Source organism: Peromyscus leucopus, chromosome 20 (assembly GCF_004664715.2).
Source record: "Peromyscus leucopus breed LL Stock chromosome 20, UCI_PerLeu_2.1, whole genome shotgun sequence".
NCBI lineage: Eukaryota > Metazoa > Chordata > Mammalia > Rodentia > Cricetidae > Peromyscus > Peromyscus leucopus.
Window position 1 is genome coordinate 5,785,180 of NC_051080.1, and position 19,222 is coordinate 5,804,401.

The window sequence follows — 19,222 nt, forward strand, 5'->3', positions numbered from 1 at the left end:
ATGAAAACAGCTCATTTCCAGATACATGAAGAAAGTGTCTTCATCCGGTTTTAGTTTTCAAGTCTTTAATTATAAGTCGAGTGGATAATTACTACCATATTAATACTGTACGCATAGGATTTCAGCGTGTCTGAGCGCAACCATTATTTCAGTTTCGCCCCAGAAATTTGAGGAGCTATAAATCACTGCAGGAGATCCTGTAACCAAAGGCAGCACCATAAAGTTCCATGCTGGATCCAAAGCCCAGGGGGTGATGCTGTAGAGAGATGCTGAACTAGGAGAGGGAAAGGGCTGTGAAGACAGTGGAGGTGGGGGTGGGGGACTAGGCTGAGCGCAGTAGCATGCTTAGACTGAACTAAAATGTGCAACCATCGCCAGTGATAGCTCGGATGTGAGAACGGAGATCTGTGTTCAGATCTGCCTCCTTGCTCAAAGCCAGGCAGCTGGCCAGCAGCACAGTTCAGATGCATACCACGGTGCGCTGAGTCTTGGTCCTACTTTTGCACTGTGTGTGAGGGGTGGGGGTGGGAACGTGCATGTGATGTGCGTATGCACAGGTGAAGACTTAAGCGGATGCCTGATGTCTTTCTGGATTGCTCTCCAGTTTATTTATTTACTGAAGCAGGGGCTCATATTGAGCCTAGAACTCATGGATTCTGGTTAGCCTAGCTGACTAGCTTGCCTCAGGCATTCCCTATCTCTGCCTCCTGAGTTCTTGGATTACAGGTGGCCACCAAACCTGCCGAACTTTTTTTGTGGGTTCTGGAATTCTAAACCACAGTCCTCAGGCTTTCACAAATATCCACTGGGCCCTCTCCCGACCCATATCATCATATCATTCTGCAGACAAATAATTTCTAGTTTTCAAAAATTTATGTTAGCCTTCATATATGTATATATGTATACATATATACACACATACACCATATATATATATATGGTTTTTTGGTACATTGTCATGGGTTATATTGCCATTTCAATGGCTATTTCTAGTTATAAAACTATTATATATGACATTATATAATTACACTATAACATTCTATTACTACTTATATTATTATTATTATTATTATTATTATTATTTTGGTTTTTTGAGGCAGGGTTTCTCTGTGTAGCTTTGGAGCCTGTCCTGGAACTCACTTTATAGACCAGGCTGGCCTCGAACTCACAGAGATCCACCTGCCTCTGCCTCCCGAGGTGCTGGGATTAAAGGTGTGCGCCACCACCGCCCGGCAACTACTTATATTATTATAAAAGTATTTCAATTACTCAATTTGACAAATGATAAGCCTTTAAAACAGAACTTTACTCAAATGAAACTAATGGAATGTGCAGGCCAGATTTCAAACTGTGGTTCGGACTCTGTCTTTCTGCTCTTCCTGCGTCTACAGCAGCTGACCCTGAACTGTAGAGTCCACTGACTGCATAGGACAGCCAAGTGATAGGAAGACATCATTCAGAGAAGTTGCATATGATTTAAAACAACATGGCACTCAGTCTCAGAATGAAAAAAAAATAAAAAAAAAAAAAACATGAAGGGCAGTACCCTAAGAGGTAGACAAGCTAGTTCAAATACTAGTCCTGCCCCAACCTTGGTATGGCTTTGCTCTGAGAACCTCAGCAACACATTCTTTTCATTTTTAAAACGAAAAAGTTAAAGTCCATTATGGAAATGACCTCATATACGGTGTGACATAAAACTAGCCAGCACCTCTTCCTGTCAACTTGACACACAAACACATCACCACAGAACTGTAACCTTTTCTTTCTTGTTCATCCCCAAGATGGCATGTTAATATTAATATCACAATATAAAACATCCCAACTTTTAAAAATCCCGATATCTTTAAAAATTCAAACACTTTAAAATTTTAGTCTCTTTAAAAAATACCAAAAGTCTTTTTCAAAGTTCAAAGTTCCTTGAAAATATCCAGTTTCTCTAAGACAGCCAAAGTCTCTCTAAAATTCCAAATTACCTGTGAAATTCTGAAGACTCTCTAAAACCCCAAAGTCTTTTAATTGTGGGCTCCTGTAAAATAAGTTACATGCTTTCTTACTCCCAGAGGGAAGAATGGGGGACACAGTCACAATCAAACCAAAGCAAAACCAAGTTCCATCAGTGTGAAGCCCAGTGTGAGACTCCAGGGGCTCACTCGTGATCCTCGGGGTTGCGAAGGGTTTGGGTGGCCACCCACAGGACACACACACCGCTTGCCTCCCTGGCTCAGGCTGGCTCTTCTCCACAGCTTCTGCTTTCCTTGGCAGTCATCCCACGGTGTGGACACCTCCAAAATTTTGGGGGTCTCCACTGTAACTGCACCTACCAGTAGCCTGCCCTGGGCTCTCTTCTGGTACTCTGACCCTGCTACACGGTGCCAAGCCTCAACTTCTCTCCATAATCCCTTCAATCCTGGGGTTTCTATTTCAACTCAGGCTTCGTGTTGAGCAGTGTCCTGGCCTCTCATGGTGGGCAACCTCAGCTGCTCCCTGTGACCCCTCCATGAATTTGAATCACAGTTCGATCCTACAGAATAAAGCTAGCTCAGTGAAAGTCAGGGTAAAGGAAAACAAAACAAAAACAAAAAACACCTTCTTGAATCTGTAGAAAGGCCTGTTGCAGAAGGAGCGCACACTGTTCCAACATTTGCTCCTCTGAAATAGCAAAGGTGTTAGTAAGCAATAAGAAAATTACCAGGGCGCCCAAGAGACTTTGTTCTAAAACCCCATGTTACCGTTGTCAGGCCATGTGATGTCTTAAAAACCGGCACTGAGGTCGAGTGCCTTCCGGAAGGTGTAGCCGGCAGTGGTGTCTAAAGGGAGGGGTAAAGGGGGCTAGGAGTTGACAATAAGACAGAATCCTTCCTGAAAACAGCGAAGGGACACTTGTGTGTCAGCTCATCTTTTTCAAGTTTGTGTCACTCTTTGTGGAATCTGGTGATAGTCAGTATGCCTCTCTAGAGGGTCTGGTCAAAATGAAAGAAAAACTGAACCCCCTTTGTGTCTGGATGACAAAATGGTGGGATAGATAAGTACTGTATGTGAGAATTCACAGAATCAGAAACTTCTCTTTTTTTAGGAAATGGGTTCTAGATATGTGCACTGAAGGAGATAAACAAAAAACCCTAAACCAAGACAAAACAGAGAAGGTCCACATGCTAAGAATGGACTGAAGCCCTCGTGGGCAACACAGGATACCTATCAAAAGGAGCTAGAGTAGGGCTTTGGGGCTGATTGGGGCAAAATTGGTTTGACTGATTCCATGTGCTCAGAAGTAGGACGAAACTGCCGTCAGCCGAGAACGTGAGAAATGGTGGTGTTTGGTTGGCGGGGGTCAGGTAAGGAGAGGAGCGACCGCTAAGGCAGCCTCAGATGCTGACCGAAAAATCCCAGTTTAAAGAGAAACAAACCAACCAATTTGAATAGAGCTAAAACTGCTCTGGATAACCTAGAGTATAGTTCCAAAGCAACACCAGGTCGTGACCTGCGTAGGTGGTGTAAGGTCAGTCTTGAACTGTAAACAGGTGTATTGGTTAGAAAAATGGAGGATATGAACTTCCCCTTGAAGACCAGGTCCTGGTTTTCCGCCCCATATTTTGTGTTGCTTCATCTTTGAGACGTTAAGGGAAAAGAAAACTAATAGGGTCAGACGCCATCGACCCTGAGCATGTGGGTGCCCGCTCCCATAGACAAGCCTCCCTCCCCATTCTCTCCCTGGACCAGAGCATAGGAAACCATGGACAATTGTCCTTACCCTGACCCCGGCACCCCTAGACTATCGATTTCCTCGTCACTGCCCAGCCTAAATCTCAACCTTGTTACCACTGGCAAACAATGCCAAGTGCTTCTAGACAACTAACAAGGAGCTGACCAGGCTTTCCTTTCCAGGCTTTTTTCCTTTGTTTGTTTATTTTGTTTGGGTGGGGTAGAATTGAATATGGAGCCCAGGGTTTCTCGAATGCTCACCAAGCACTCTACACTGAGCCCCCTCCGTTTCTCCTGGATTGATATTATTATGGCACAATTCTAACCGTACTATCTGGGCCTTGCAAGAGGTTTAAAAGTGTTTGAAATCAAAGCATGCTTTTTTTTTTTTTTTTTTTTTTTTTTTTTTTTTTTTTTTTTTTTTTTTTTTTTTTGGTTTTAAAACCTATTTTCTGTGTCCCTGTGCTTTTCCTGTTTCTATATCCCTGTGATGTTTTTTAATGTTTACTTATTTGTGTCTTTGCTTCCTAAGAGAGAAGTGACTCCAGCAGTGGCTGACATGAGAATTGCCAAGGAAGACTGAGAAGTAACAAAGACATCGCTCAAAGATTCTGTTCTAGACTAGAATCTTTGGGCTTGAGGGGTAGAGGAGCAGAGGCACCAAGAATTTGTAAATTTCCCCACTGCTGAATACTTATGGGCTGACACACAGAGATGGAGGGCCAGGGCTGACACACAGAGATGGAGGGCCAGGGCTGACACACAGAGATGGAGGGCCAGGGCTGACACACAGAGATGGAGGATCCGGGGCTGACACACAGAGATGGAGGGCCAGGGCTGACACACAGAGATGGAGGGCCAGGGCTGACACACAGAGATGGAGGGCCAGGGCTGACACACAGAGATGGAGGGCCAGGGCTGACACACAGAGATAGAGGGCCAGGGCTGACACACAAAGATGGAGGGCCAGGGCTGACACACAGAGATGGAGGGCCAGGGCTGACACACAAAGATGGAGGGCCAGGGCTGACACACAGAGATGGAGGATCCAGGGCTGACACACAAAGACTGCTCTCCTAAGACATTTGCAAGTTTTCCTGAGAACTAAGAACCTCCGCCTGTGCTCAGGAAGAACTGCTACATTCTGAGGAAGTCTGTGTTCCACGTATTAGAATCCAACTGTAGGAAAATTCACCATTTTTTTTTAAAAACAGAGTTTCATCAAAAGGCAAGCTAGGACTATCAGGTTCTAAATAATAAGAACCATAATAATAATAATAATAATAATAATGACATACTAAGAACCATGAAACACATCATTTCCATATAAACACATGGATAGTGACATCATTTCCATATAAACACATGGATAGTGACTCAGATAGATCTCCCGACACAGCAAATTAAAATAAAGCCCTTGACCCACCCCTCCATCTTTCTACTTTGTTTCTTTTCTGCTCTAGAGGGACATCCCTACGTCTGTGAACTTCCCATACCACCAGCACGTTCATTAGCACCCTCTGAACGGTCTGCAACGCCCTTTTTCCATCCCACCTCCAAAGCCGATCTCCAAACCCTTCTGACAGAAATTCTTTTAAAGGTGGGGACTTCTGCTTGCCCTTCTCCACATACTTAGTTACCCCCTGCAATGTGGCACGGTGTTTGGACTTCCATGTAATTATGGTGAGAGATAATAAGACACTGTCCCAGCGACAGGTGCACCAGATCAGAAGGTAGACCAGGGCTCATTTTTGTGTGTGTGTATGTGTGTGTGTGTGTGTGTGTGTGTGTGTGTGTACATTCTACTTTCACTCCATGCCCCTGAACTGATGTGGAGGTAATAACTACACCTGACAGGATTTGTTGATTGATTGTTAAGAGGTGGAACAGTCAAAGCAAAATATAATTGCGATATTTAAGATAGTGTCTTGGCATAAAATAGACATTCATTGACTATTAGTGCCCCCACTTCATTAGATTTAAACCGATTTTGCTTCTTTTAGGATGTAGGATGGTAGGTGGTATCTCACAGTGCCCCTACTCCCAGGGGGGAAATGAGCATGGCGGCTGTTAGAACGTTTACCAGCTTCTCCTAACAGGCTTTTCAGATAAAGTTAGGTTTAGGCATTCCGGTATGTTCAGTTTAACACCAAGCATCAGAAGCATAGAGTCCATCAGGCATACACACTTCGCGTCACAGCCACCCTAGGTTTCCTTGTGGCCATGTAAGTAGATGCATGAATTTCAGTAACAAGGAAAATCAAGTACAACATTTCCAGAATCGGCCCCTAGTACTACTGATAATTCAGCCACAGCTCTCTTCGTCTTACCCATAAGACGGCATGACTCTAAGGCCACTTGAGATAGTGGAAACACTAGAGGAAAAGTGCCTGGTCCCTTTCATGAGTGCAAAGAGCAGACCTCCTCCACCGGTCTCGGCCAACTCATAGCCGTTGTAAACGGACCTGTACCAGTACAGCCACTCTGAGATGTTGTGTGGGCTTATACTGATTAGCACATCTCACGGTGCATAAGTGAGAACCCCTGGCCCTGCTCTGGGGCTGAGGACAGACATTCTGGTCCGGTCGCTCCCACACATCCGGTTAGCCGCTCCTAGAATGCGGTCTATGCCTGTTCCCGAATGAAGGTCTAGCCCAGTCTCCTCTCTATCCTGCCCTTTCTGCTCCTCGGCCAATTTCTCTAACCTCCCTCCCAGAGACAACCACTTGTCTTGGCTCCCAGCTCAGGGTAGATTTTTAAAAACATATATCACATTATAATTTACGGCAAGCAGCCATTGACACATGCCTTCCCTGACAGTTCTTTCTTTGATTTCCAACATGTATTTACAACGAATGACATTTAGCAGCGAGTTCATGCCTATTAAAGGAGCGCCTGTCACACGGGCCCTGCCTTGAGCCATTTAAAGTCCGTGCTATAAGATTCTGCAGAATGATCTTGATAAAACCTTGTGACTGTATCATTTACAAACAGGTTCTATCATCTGTTTGTAGGCCTTTTCCGGTCTTCTCCAGTCACGTCCATCTTAATGCTTTCAGGTAGAAACGCCCGAAAGAAGTGTAGCGCAAGTCTCATTTGTAATATGCGAAATTAACATACTCAACCTAACGTAGTTTACACATGACATTTTTTTTTTAGATTAAATCTTCTAAATGTGGCCCGCCCGTTGGCCACCCATGTCTCTCCAGATCAGAAGGCCATGCAGCAGCCCAGCCCCCTTCACACAGCACCATCTTGGTGGATGGAGCCAACGTGAAGGCAGGCGTCCTTCGGAGTCCACTGTCCTCGGTGGTGCTCTCTCCAGCCCGGCTTGGCTGTCGCGTGGGCTAGCCGGAGGGTACCAGCCCGCTTGGCCAGCCCCGCGTGGTGGGCGATCGGAGGCACGGGCTGTGGGCGGGACCCCGGGAGCAGCGCGCCCCGGGGCTGCTGCGGCCACCGGAGCACGGGTGCAGCTGTCCCCTGCGCCCGCGCCCACCCCCGCCCGCACCGCGGAGCCCCGGAAGCGGCGGGATTTCCTGTGCCCGCCCCGCGCCGGCCGCCGTCGCCTGTCGCTGGCTGTGCGGGCCGCGGGCTCGGCCGCGCCGGGCGGGAGGCAGCACCAAGGGGGCCGAGCCCGGGTGAGTGGGGCCGGGGCGCGGGCGGGCTCAGTGGGGTGAGGGAGCCGGCCTGGCCGTGGGGACGGTGGTGGCCTCGATGCTTGCGTGCCCGGTCCCGCTGCTGTCACTGGCGCGGACGCCCGCGGCACCCGGCTCGCGGGAACCTGTTTTCTGGCCCCGCTTTGCCCGCTCCGGTTCTGCCGCGCTCCGAGTCTTCTGAAATCTGACCCTCCCCGGGGTGCTGTGACCCGGAGAGCAGAAACCTTACTCGCTGTGGGCTCCAGGCCCCGGCTGTGCCACACCCGCGGAGGGGCCACTGGAGCCACTCTCGTCCCTGTGCCCTTGGGCCACTCTTGGATACCACGGCCCTGTCTCTGTCCAACAGAACTCGCTGCAAAAAAAACTTCTTTCTGCGGGTGCCCTGCCTCCCAGATACATAAGCAAACAAGAAAGGAAATCCCAAGAACCTGGGCTTGGATTCCAGCTTGGGATCATCCTGAACTAGGGAAAAGGAAGGGAAGAAAACAGGTTAAGGCTGCAGCTAGGGGCTGGCCCTGTCACCATCTCCTTAGGGAATGCAGGCAGGCGACAGTCATCCACACCTTCCTTTGCTGTTTGGACAGCATTTCCAGAGGTTTTTCTGTCGCCGTCCAGCCGGCCCAGAGAGCTCTTCAGAAAGGCTTCCGCAGAGAGATGATAGGGAAATGGGTTTGAGACAGGTGTCCAGGTACTGCGCTGGACATGAGACCTGTTGGAGTGCTTGCCCAGGCAGCCAGAGGACAAGGAACGCTTGTTCTGTGAAGAAGGGCAGTTGGTGCCCCGGGCATTTAAAAGTGAAAAGAACACAGGGGCTGAAATTCAGAGGAAAGCTAAAATTGAAGTCTCCCCTTCTTACCACTCTATTCTCTTTTCCTTTCTCATAAGAAGTCTCTGAAAGGGAGAACACATAAACTGGTCATCAGCCCAGGATGTAGCCATGAGGCTCCAAAGACATCTTTGGGCTTCAAAGATTAAAGAGGAATTTGTTCTTCCTGTACATTGTGCTTAGAAATCTTTTGTCAATAAAAAATAGACTAGGTACTTAGCGGCCCAGGGTCAGTGGGAGCCTTCCCCAGCCTCCTGGGTAATTGAATGACCATGGGAGCCAAAACAGCTACCAAAACCCTGACCCCTTCTTGGGAGATTTTTGGTGGCTCTGTCTACTTGGGCAGTGGATAAGAATCACAAAAATAGATGGCCAAGCAGGAAGTTGTACTGCAGTCATTCCCAAATGAGACCTGTCGTGTTCTAAAAATGTTCAAAGAAGAGTACAAGCTTGGTCATATGCTCTGTAGGACTGAGTCTTAAAAAGCAAACAAACAAACAAACAAAAACTCCACCTAAATCTCTTTATTGTGTCCCAGACCCATTTCTTCTATTTTGTACGCAGAGATGGTTACAGGTGGTGTGACTGGTCAGCCTTCTGTTGCTTGACAAGCCAAAACTGTCCGGTGATTTTAGTTTTTCTAGGGGCTGTGTTTCCTATCCCTTTCTTGACTTGAATTTCTTCCAATGAGCAAATCCTGGCTTCTGCATACGATTCTTGGAGTTGGTTACATTTTTTTTTTTTTAAATAATGTCCTGTGACTAGTGCCTGTCAAACAAGTGTGTCTTTGCATTTCGGACCACAGGGCTGTTAACTCCCCCCAAGGTTGTGTTAATAACCCTGCTTCCCAGGCTTCCATCTCTTGTCCACGCTCTGTTCTTTCCTCCTTTTCCAATTAAACTTCAGCCCCTAGCTGGCCTGCAGTTTCACCTCTCAGTTAGGACCATGCTGGGTACCTAGACCTCACTTTCTAGCTCGACAGGTTACTTGTCTTGCTGCTGTGTGTCTACCAGTTCTCATTTCCTGCGTAAGAGTGACAGATCATATGTTCCTTCGCTGAGGCTTTTCTTAAGGGAGACGCTTTCTGGTTCAGCGCCTGAAAGAAAGAACAGGTGCTCATGACAGGCCACACGCCCCGGTGGGGCTTCTAAATCAGTTGATGAGATCGTAATTTGTGGCATAGAATCTCTAGGTGCGGTAGCGCACCCATCTTTGCTGAAGGCATTTCTTCCTGCAATCCCCCCCCCGCAGGGGTCCCCAAAATGACAGCGCTTTGACTGTGTAGCCCCGGTCAGCTCCTTAGTTCCTCCAGAAAGGTGTTGGCTCACCACACCATGAACCAACGACGAGCTTTGCAAGTTCGTCTTCTGTCGGGCTCCTCTTACTGTTTCATCCTTGGCCTTGGGAACTGTCCTCGGGAGTGACCTTTGGTGTGTCACCCCCTTCTGTGGCTGCTGTTGACGTGTTCCAGGTCACAGTCTGCACTTGCTGCAGAGATGCTTTCTGAACAGACTGCAGCCCTGGGAGCAGGATGGGAGTCGGCGAGCGTACAGCTGGGTGGAGCAGAGCCCCAGGCGGACAGAGGAAACCGGGAAGGCCTGTGGAGAACGGCACCAGGGCCCCTGGAGCACCTTCACTGTGGTCCTGAAGAGGAGCCACTGTCCCTTCAGGAGAAGGGTAAGAACACACAGGGTGTTTCCAAAGCACTAGAAGTCTTCCGGTCTCTGCTCAAAAAGTGGCGTGAAAAATCCCTAACCTGGCTGGGTGCGGTTGCTGACACCTGTAATCTTATTAGTTGGAGGCTAAGGTAGGAGGATTGCCACAAGGTCCAGGCCAGCCTGAGCTACATAGCGTGACTCTGTCTCAAGCAATCATAGTAACTCTAATGGCCCTGGACTGAAGGACGCACCCCATACCCGGTCCAGCCTGTTTTTCCTGGGCTCTGCTATCCAGTACACAGTGAGGTCCTGCATTTTCCAAACTGTGAATGGGCTTCTTCTGTTTCTCACATCGTCATTCCTCCTATATGCAAGTGCATAATTAATGGTATTGAATGTGGGAGACACAGGGACTGCTAGAGACTTGTTCCTGTTGGAGAACACAGCCAATAATCCGCACTTTACTTGATAAGAATCCAGCACTGTCCATTCAAGCTACAGCTATTCTAACCGAATGTCCCTAAATCCTTACAGGACATTTTGAGTGAAGGCCTCTACGTCTATAGGTGTGCACTCAAATTTTCACCAGTGAGCAAAGATTGAGAAGATGCATGGGTCCCCGTCCACACTGGGAAAGCTGGGTAGTTCATCTCTAACCGTTCCTCTCTCCCCTGACCAGCTCAGTCTGCTCCCTGGGTTCCTGCCGGCCCCCAGGAGGGGAACACTGGAGACTGGGAAATGGCAGCCGCCCTCCTTGCAGCCGGATCCCAGGTGAGCTCTGCTCCCCTTGTCCCCTCCAAGGTCGGGCCGGTTGCCTTGCCATAGCTTTGGCATCATGCCATGGACCTGTTAGTTACCGTGAGCACTAAGGGTATGCTTATAACCGAATAGATTCTGTTTCGAAGAATAGATTCTGTATCATGGATTTTTAAGGGATGGCTATGCCATCTGTGGCATGGGTGGGGAAGTTCAGAATAACTAACTTCTTTTGAGAAGAAAATCTGAAACCATGCATGATAGTGCCTGCCTGTAATTCCCATTACCAGGAAGGCTGAGGCACAAGTGTTGTCGGAGCTCAAAAATTTGGGGCCAGTCTGTGTAGCACGGTGAGACCTGATCTCAAAATAAATAAATAAATAAATAAATAAATAAATAAATAAATAAATATAAAATAGAAAAAAGAAAAAAGAAAAAAAATCCTGGAAAAAGTAAGAAAAGAGGGCCCAAGGAAAGCTTGGAAGAGCATAAAGTAGACAGGGTTGTGTAGATTGTAGAGCTTTTAGGGAAGGGAAGAAAAGGAAGAAGAATGCGAAGAGCCGGAAAGAGAGCACAAGTCTAGAGACTCGCTACAGCAAGAGAGCAGCATCGGCAATAGACACTTGTGGAGCGTTTATCATGCATCCTCTTTTCTATTCACTTTATATATACTATGTAACATGAGAACAACGCAAGCCTTCCGTTTTATTTCGAGAACATTGGGGCAGAGAGGGATGGAGGCCTTTGGATAAGACCACTGGTAAGCGGTAGAGCTAACAGTCGTCTGGCTCCAGATTTGGGGCTTAACCACTGTACCGTAGCTTAACCACTATACCCGGAGAGCTGTCGTCAGCGTACCAGGGAAGTAAGCGTGTTTTGTTCGTATCATGTTGTGTTGACAGAAAAGGTCAATTGGAGGAAGGAGGCTGTGGTACAGTCTACGGGAAAGAATGAGGAGGTAAGAGGAGACTGAGTAGACGCCTGTAGTTAAAGAGGGAGTGATCGGTGGTCGCGTCTCTGGCTTCTCACGGTCTTTCGCGGGCACATTATCCTCACTCCATCCTTGGCCTCCTTTCTTTACTCTTTTTCTCTTTACCAAAGCGGTGGGCCTTGCCTAGGGACCTGTTGGCATCTTTTCCTGGGTCCTCTCTCGCCCTCCTTCCTGGACGACCTCAGCCCTTCAGAGTGGGATCGGATTTTCCATCAGAGCAGCTGCTGACAGGCAAACCCGCTGTCTTGTTTCAGGGCCTGGTAACCATCAAGGATGTATCACTGTGCTTCTCTCAGGAGGAGTGGCGGAGTCTGGATCCCTCTCAGACAGACTTTTATGGAGAATACGTCATGCAGGAAAATTGCGGGATTGTCGTCTCTCTGAGTAAGCAGGACCTTCCTCTTCCTGAAAGGCTGTTCCTTGGGAGGATGGGACCACCTGTTGGATCGTGCCTGCCTGGGGGGCTTTCCTTGGCAGGAACTCTGTCTAGGCTTCCACCAAAGAAAGAATATTGGAGCTAAGCCCAAAAGAGTTGAAGCAAGGAATCTTTTTAAAAAATAATGCTAAATTATGGAGTGAAAACTTGAAGTTCATCTTGGGTAGGAATTTGAGGCTTCTTAGAGAGCAGAGAAGGGACATTTGGAGCTAGGTCCCTGGGACTAGGAGCATCACCCTGGGGAGGTGAGGGTGTTGCAGGTGGGACTTACCGCGGGTCTGAGGTGTAGTCATGACCAGAATGGACACGGCCTGGGAGGACTTGAGTGGAAGAGACCTGGTTCATGGAGGAAGAGCATGTGGTTTTCTAGGAGAAGGAAGAGGGACTTAACGGAAGTGACTTGCGTCTGACTCTTCTGTCTTGGCATCCCAAGGAGGAACCTGGGAAGCGGTTTTGCCCATTAGTACAGAATGGCTGTGGAGCTAAGCTGGCGTGTGTCTGTTTCCTTTTCCCATGGGCAGGGTTTCCGATCCCCAAACTGGACATGCTTTCTCCGCTAGAGGGAGGAGAAGAACAATGGGTCCCTGACCCCCAGGACCTAGAAGGGAGGGATATCCTGAAGGTCACATATACAGGTGAGGACCTAGACATACTCTCTTGCCCTGTCATCTTTACTGTGTCGCTAAACAAAAGTTCAGAGCTCTTTTTTCTTTTCCCCAAAAGCAAGGCTGGGATGCAGAAGGTGTGGAAGGCAGACTCTGAAGTCAGGCTGTGTGGGCTTGAATCGTAGGCTATTGGTGAAATTATTAAGGCCACTCCACGTGGTTAAAAGGGAGGTTTATTTTGTGGGGTAATTCACAAGTGAAGGGATAGGTAACAGGGTCTGGGAAAGGTGTGGCGCAGTCCGGTGGTGTTCTCTGGAGGACTCTGCTCGGTCTACCTCCAGCGTCCAGGGTCCAGGAACCAAGAGAGACATCGCATCCGGATCTCGGGTCTTCAGGGTCCTCTCTAGGCCCTGCCTTGTAGGCGTGACAGTTACCGAAGCCTCAATGGGGGTTGGAACTTCCAGATCAAAGCTGGAATGGCTACCCACTACAGTAGGCCATACCCGTGAGACCTCGTTTCTAAGTGATTACAGTTAAATATGTTAACACCTGAGAGCCGAAGATTGTCGAAGCACATAAGAGGCACCTGATGAGAATTGTTATTGACGCCATTGGTCAGCATCCAAGTTTTCTAAATATGTCTTTTTGGAGCGGCGGGGGGTGGGGGGGTGGGGGGGTGGGGGGTGGGGGGGTGATGAGACAGGGTTTGTCTGTGTAGTTTTGGTGCCTGTCCTGGATCTCGTTCTGTAGACCAGGCTGGCCTTGAACTCACAGAGATCCACCTGGCTCTGTGCTGGGATTAAAGGCGTGCGCCACCACAGCCTGGCCTAGGATTCTCCTTTTAAAAATGGTATTCTTCCTTCCCCATAGGAGATGGAAGTGAACATGAGGGTGATACTCCTGAACTAGAGGCAGAACCTCCCAGAATGTTATCCAGTGTATCTGAAGATACTGTTCCCTGGAATCCAGGGCAGGAGCAGAGCTGGGAGTCCATGCCCAGGGCCTCCAGGGGAATGCTCCCAAGGCCACCCTTTCTTCAGGAAGACAGCTTCTCAAGCCTTCTGTGTAGCTCTGGGATGGATTCTCTCTTAAAGCCCCATACATGCCCTCAGTGTGGGAAACAGTTTGTATGGGGCTCCCACCTCGCCAGGCACCAGCAAACACACACTGGAGAGAGGCCCTACAGCTGCCTCAAGTGTGAGAAAAGCTTTGGACGAAGGCATCACCTGATCAGGCACCAGAAGACCCATCTACATGACAAGCCAAGCAGGTGTTCTGAGTGCGGCAAGAATTTTCGATGTAACTCCCATCTGGCCAGCCACCAAAGAGTGCACGCGGAAGGCAAGTCCTTCAAGGGCCAAGAGGTCGGAGAGAGCCCCGCGGCCGGGAAACAGCAGCCTGCCCCCCCAGTGCCGAAGTGCCACCTGTGCACCGAATGTGGGAAGAGCTTCGGCCGAAGGCACCACCTCGTGAGACACTGGCTGACCCACACCGGGGAGAAACCCTTCCATTGCCCTCGCTGTGAGAAGAGCTTTGGCCGGAAGCACCACCTGGACAGGCACCTGCTGACCCACCAGGGACAGAGCCCCGGGAGCAGCTGGGACAGAGGGACATCTGTCTTTTGAAACCTGTGTCTTCTGTAGCTATGGTCAAATCTGTCAGCCGGTGCTACCAGCAGCCACTGCCAGAGCTGCCCCTCTCCAGGACCCCGGTGGCCGGAGTGTCTCGCCAGTTCGTATGAAAACAGAGTTCCTTGGGCAAAATTTTGGGGAACAGTGCAAAGTGTGTGTGTGTGTGTGACTATTCAGTTTGAACCCACTGTCAAGGGTCCAGTGGAGCCAGCAGTGAGGGGTGAGGCCCGTTCTCGTCGGTTGGAGTCTGTGTCGTATCAGTTCCTAAATATTTACACATCACCCTCGTGTGCTGATTGTGCCCCTCTCTACAGAGAGGGGGAGTGAAAGGGACCATGTCAGTGTAGCAAGGGCTCTGAGAACTTCTAGTCAATTGCTCGGTGTCTGTTAATGCAGCGTCTCCTGCATTTATCTGGCCTCAGTATCTACTTCACATCCTCACATGCGACGCTGTGGAACGCGCTTCTGTAAGCGCTGTGTGAAAAAGTAACCAGGAAACAAGAAAGAGACGGTGACTAGGCGCTCAGAGTCCCCGTTTTTATCTGTGAAAGCAAGGGGGCGACATTGTTGTGTGGGTCTGTCGCCTTTCCCCCATCACTACATGCCTCTCACCCTACCTCTGAAAAATTCACTGACCTTTCACTTCCTGTTCCTAGTCTGCTCATTCTGCACACACACACACACACACACACACACACACACACACACACATCACACACACCACACACACACACACCACACACATCACACACACCACACACACACACCACACACACACCACATCACACACACCACATCACACACACCACACACACACACACACACACACATCACACACCACTCCACACACCACACACACCCACACACCACTCCACACACCACACACACCCACACACCACACACACACCACACACACATACACACACACACCACATCACACACACCACACACACACCACACACCACACACACACACACCACACCACATACACCACACCACACACACACACACACACACACACACACACACAGCTGAGATCAGGTTACAAAGCTAAAGGATGGTCCTTACGCCCCCAAGTAACCCAGGCCCACACCGAAGGAAAGAACTGTGCCCTTGACCACGGCCTTCTCTTTCTGTTTTGGTGTCTGCATACGTGTGCAGGGTCTTTGAAGAGAGCATGCTCAGTGCAAACTGGACTAGCTAGGTTTTCTAGAAATTGTGTTCTAGGGATAGGAGTCGTGGGACAGAATGAGTTCTGGTTTTGTTTAAAGGCATTCTGAGTGGTAAAGGGAGTCGTGGCGGAATAGTACCACGATGGCTTAAGTTGTGTACGAAGTTTTCCCAGTATTCCCGCGATATAGACAGTTGTGGATTTGTGTATCTAGGTCTGAATCTCTGAGATATTATTTTTCCCTGCAGAGATGCAAAGAGACACTTTTTTTTTTGTTTTGTTTTTGTTGTTGTTGACTTCAAGGGAGGTGACTGAGTGCAATTTTGTCTTGTTTTAAGTGCTAGAAAATTAGGACAGGAATCGCAGCATTGGAAGTTACCATCATTCTTGTTTGAATTTCATAGCTTCATCAAAGGGGAAAAAACTGTTGTTGAGCATCTCATTCTTCCAGGAAAAAGAACTTTAGGGGAAAGGCTGTAGCTCAGCTTGGCAGCGGATGAGCATAATGAGCTTTTCCGATAGTGTTCCTCCCTGTTCTGGGAAGGGCTTCACACCGAGACTCTTGACTCTACGGTTCGCCGCCTGCACTAGGGCTCCTACCAACTCTGTCGGTTCCTGAGTTGGCCACTGTTTGTCTTTTTGGTGGTTGTATTAATACCAATCTTACAGCGTACAACCGATCTTCCATATAAGAGAAGTTTGGAATTAGGGAGGAAGAAGAGCAAAGAGCGTCAAAGTGGGTATTTTTCTCTTCAAGGCTTACATGCTGGGTTTTATCCCCCCCGCCCCAAGATATTCATTTCTCGAACACAGTTGGAATTAGCCAGAGAAGCAGGAGGAAGTGATTTGCAGCAATCTAGTTAATGAGGGCTCTGCTCAGGAAGAGCTGGGTGAATCAGACAGAGCTCTTGGGCCCTGGGCTCAAGAGGAATCGAAATAGAAGTCATTTTGCTGACTTGGTTACTTGAGCATCCCAGCTCCTGACTCCGTCCTGCTGCTGAGAATAGCCTTCCTTCTCGAACTGGAATACGTTTCTCTTGCTTATGTTCTGGAAAATTAAGCAAATATGGGCAGCCCTTTGCAAGCAGGCCTTACCCTAGGCTCCAGGAACGGGATCGGTTTAGAGTCAGTATTAAGAGAATGGGAAAAACCTCCCACTTGAATACGAATATTTAAGATAAGTCCATTCTGTGCGAAGTCCTCTGTAGCAGAACATGTTTCAGATTACAGAGCCATTCAGCATCTGATGGAAACCAGAATTTACTTTGCAGAAAAGTAGACATTTACCAGTTCACTCATTTGCATGTGCATTAAGCGGACTTAGTTCTGCCCGTGGAATCTTCCAACTGGAGTAAGGGAAAGGGGAAAAGCTCATTGTGGTGTCTCACACCTGTAACCCCAGCACTGGGGAGGCAGAGGCCGTTGGATCTCTAAGTTCTAGGTCAGCCAAGGCTATGTAATGAGATCCTGTTTAAAAAATCAGGAGGCATGTATCCCTGTCTGACTCGGGATTGCTGTATAGAAACCTGTGCCAAGAATTACAAGGCAAGATTCAGGAAATATTGTAAGGACTGAAATACTAGAAGGCATCAAGACAGGAGGACAGAGCCGGGTCTGTAGTGATTGGGATCTGCTTACACGGCACTCTGTTCTTAGGGAACCCTGGCGTACTCACAGCTCCGCTCACTCACCCGGTTTTAAAGGACGTGTGGCGGTTACCTTCTGTCCTACCAGACTATGCCTTGTGATAACCACACTGAACCTCCAGCCTTTTCTCGGTCTTAGTAATTGCAGGGACAGAAAGTGGAGCCCTCAAAGTGTGGGTGCGGCTACACCACCCCCGCTGCAAGGCAGCATGGGATTGAAGGGCTTCGTGCAAAGGGAAGGGTCCTTGGGCTCATTTCGGATGTATTGCTATCTTTTCTACCTCGATCCAATACCACCTCCTTTGGACAAATAATAAAAGAAGCAACAGCCATTAAATGAGTGACGACGTCTGTTCCGCACCCCCCGCCCCCAGGAAACTCTCCACAGCCTCAAACTTTTCACCTTGTCCACTCTTGTGCCTCATCACCACACTGTCCCCTTAATTTTTTCAAGTTTTATGTGTATGAATCTGAATGTATGTATGTATGTGCACTGTAGCTAGAGTTTTCCTGCCTTGCCCACAGTCAGGACAAATCTCTGTCACTCGCCAGTCCCACAGCTGCTCAGACCCAACCAAGTAAACACAGAGACTTATATTGCTTACAAACTGTATGGCTGTGGCAGGCTTCTTGCTAACTGTTCTTATAGCTTAAATTAATCCATTTCCATAAATCTATACCTTGCCACGTGGCTGGTGGCTTACCGGCGTCTTCACATGCTGCTGGTCATGGCAGCAGCTGGCAATGTCTCCCTGCCTCAGCCTTCTGCTTCCCAGAATTCTCCTCTCTCCTTGTCCCACCTACTTCCTGCCTGGCCACCTACTTCCTGCCTGGCCACTGGCCAATCAGTGTTTTATTTATTGACCAATCAGAGCAACAGATTTGTCATACAGACCATCCCACAGCAGTGCACCACATGTATGTCTGAATGTCTGATGCCCTCAGAGATCCGACGTGGGCAATGGATATCTCAGAACTGTTATCATGGATGATTTGTGAACCAACTACCACGTGGGTGCTGGGAATGGAATCTGTGTCCTCTGCAAGAACAAGAAGTGCTCTTAAAGGTGGAGCCATCTTTCCAGACCCCCCACTCTAGCCCTTTTAAATAAAAGGTTTCAATGTTCTCCCTGGGCAAGCTGTAAAATAGGGTGGTCTATCTGGAGGAGCCTATTGGTGTGTCTTCAGTATTCTGGGTATCTGGCCCTTTTCCTTCTCCTGGAGAACGCTCACACAGCACATTGCAGCCCAAAGGGTATTGCCTTCCCAAGGCTCTTTGCATTTTAAACCACAATGGTAGTGTATGTGTCTTGCTAGAGAGATGCTATGCTTTCAGGAGAGGTATAGGGACCAGAGTTTGGGACAAAGCCTCTCCCTTCCCAACACTCCTACAAGGAAACCACTGTTTCCTCTTTCCACCAAGGGCACTAGGAGCCCTGCCCCAGACCTAGAGGTCCCTTCTGTCCCTTTTCAGTGATCACACAGAATGGGGCTAGGTGAGACTGACCTGGCAAAACTCCATCTTTCCTCATGTGCTCTACCGCACTGTGCTTCTCAAAATGTAGTCTTTGGCAGGGCAGTGGTGGAGGAGGCCTTTAATCCCAGCACTCCGGAGACAGAGGCAGGAGGATTTCTGTGAGTTCGAAGCCAGCCTGGTCTACAAAGTGAGTTCCAGGACAGGCTCCAAAGCTACACAGAGAAACCCTGTCTCGAAAAAAAGTAGTCTTTGAGCCCAACAACCATTTTTTTTAGCATGCCCTCCAGAATTGAGATCCATTGGCTAGAGATTAAGATTTCATCCAAGCAGCGACACTTCACCCTCTAAGTAGAACGTCATTCAGGAGGCTCGTCCTGGGTTCTGCCCCTACTTTCTTCCCTCACTCCCAGAGAAGGAGAGTTAGTCACCAATGCCTGAAATGCCAACCTCCCGTAATTGACTGGGACTAGGGATTTCAAGATCTCATTATTTCACACTGAAAACAAAACAAACAAACAAACAAACAAACCAAAAACCGATTGGGTCCACACCTCAGGCTCTGCCCCTCTTTTTTGTCACCACTTCTGTCCCCCACAAGCGGCACACCTCCTGCTCCTTCTCACTTCTGTTTGGTTGGGTTTCGTTTTGAGCAATCCCAACCTTTCCC

General features: G+C 48.5%; 1 protein-coding gene across 4 annotated transcripts; it reads left to right on the forward strand.

Moving 5' to 3' along the window:
• Positions 1 to 7,239: 7,239 nt before the first annotated feature.
• On the forward strand, positions 7,240 to 14,974 carry Znf641 (zinc finger protein 641). 4 transcript variants are annotated; one of them, XM_028891900.2, is made up of 6 exons: positions 7,240 to 7,340; positions 9,656 to 9,861; positions 10,522 to 10,613; positions 11,844 to 11,973; positions 12,547 to 12,660; positions 13,501 to 14,974. In XM_028891900.2, exons 2-6 carry the CDS (start codon positions 9,681 to 9,683, stop codon positions 14,253 to 14,255), a joined length of 1,272 nt encoding a protein of 423 aa, XP_028747733.1. In that variant the 5' UTR covers positions 7,240 to 7,340; positions 9,656 to 9,680; the 3' UTR covers positions 14,256 to 14,974. The 4 variants fall into 4 exon arrangements, with proteins under 4 accessions (XP_028747733.1, XP_028747732.1, XP_028747734.1 ...); XM_028891899.2 differs by having other exon boundaries at positions 7,263 to 7,340; positions 9,696 to 9,861; XM_028891901.2 differs by lacking the exons at positions 7,240 to 7,340; positions 9,656 to 9,861 and adding an exon at positions 11,501 to 11,556 and having other exon boundaries at positions 10,526 to 10,613.
• The last annotated feature ends 4,248 nt before the right edge of the window (positions 14,975 to 19,222 follow it).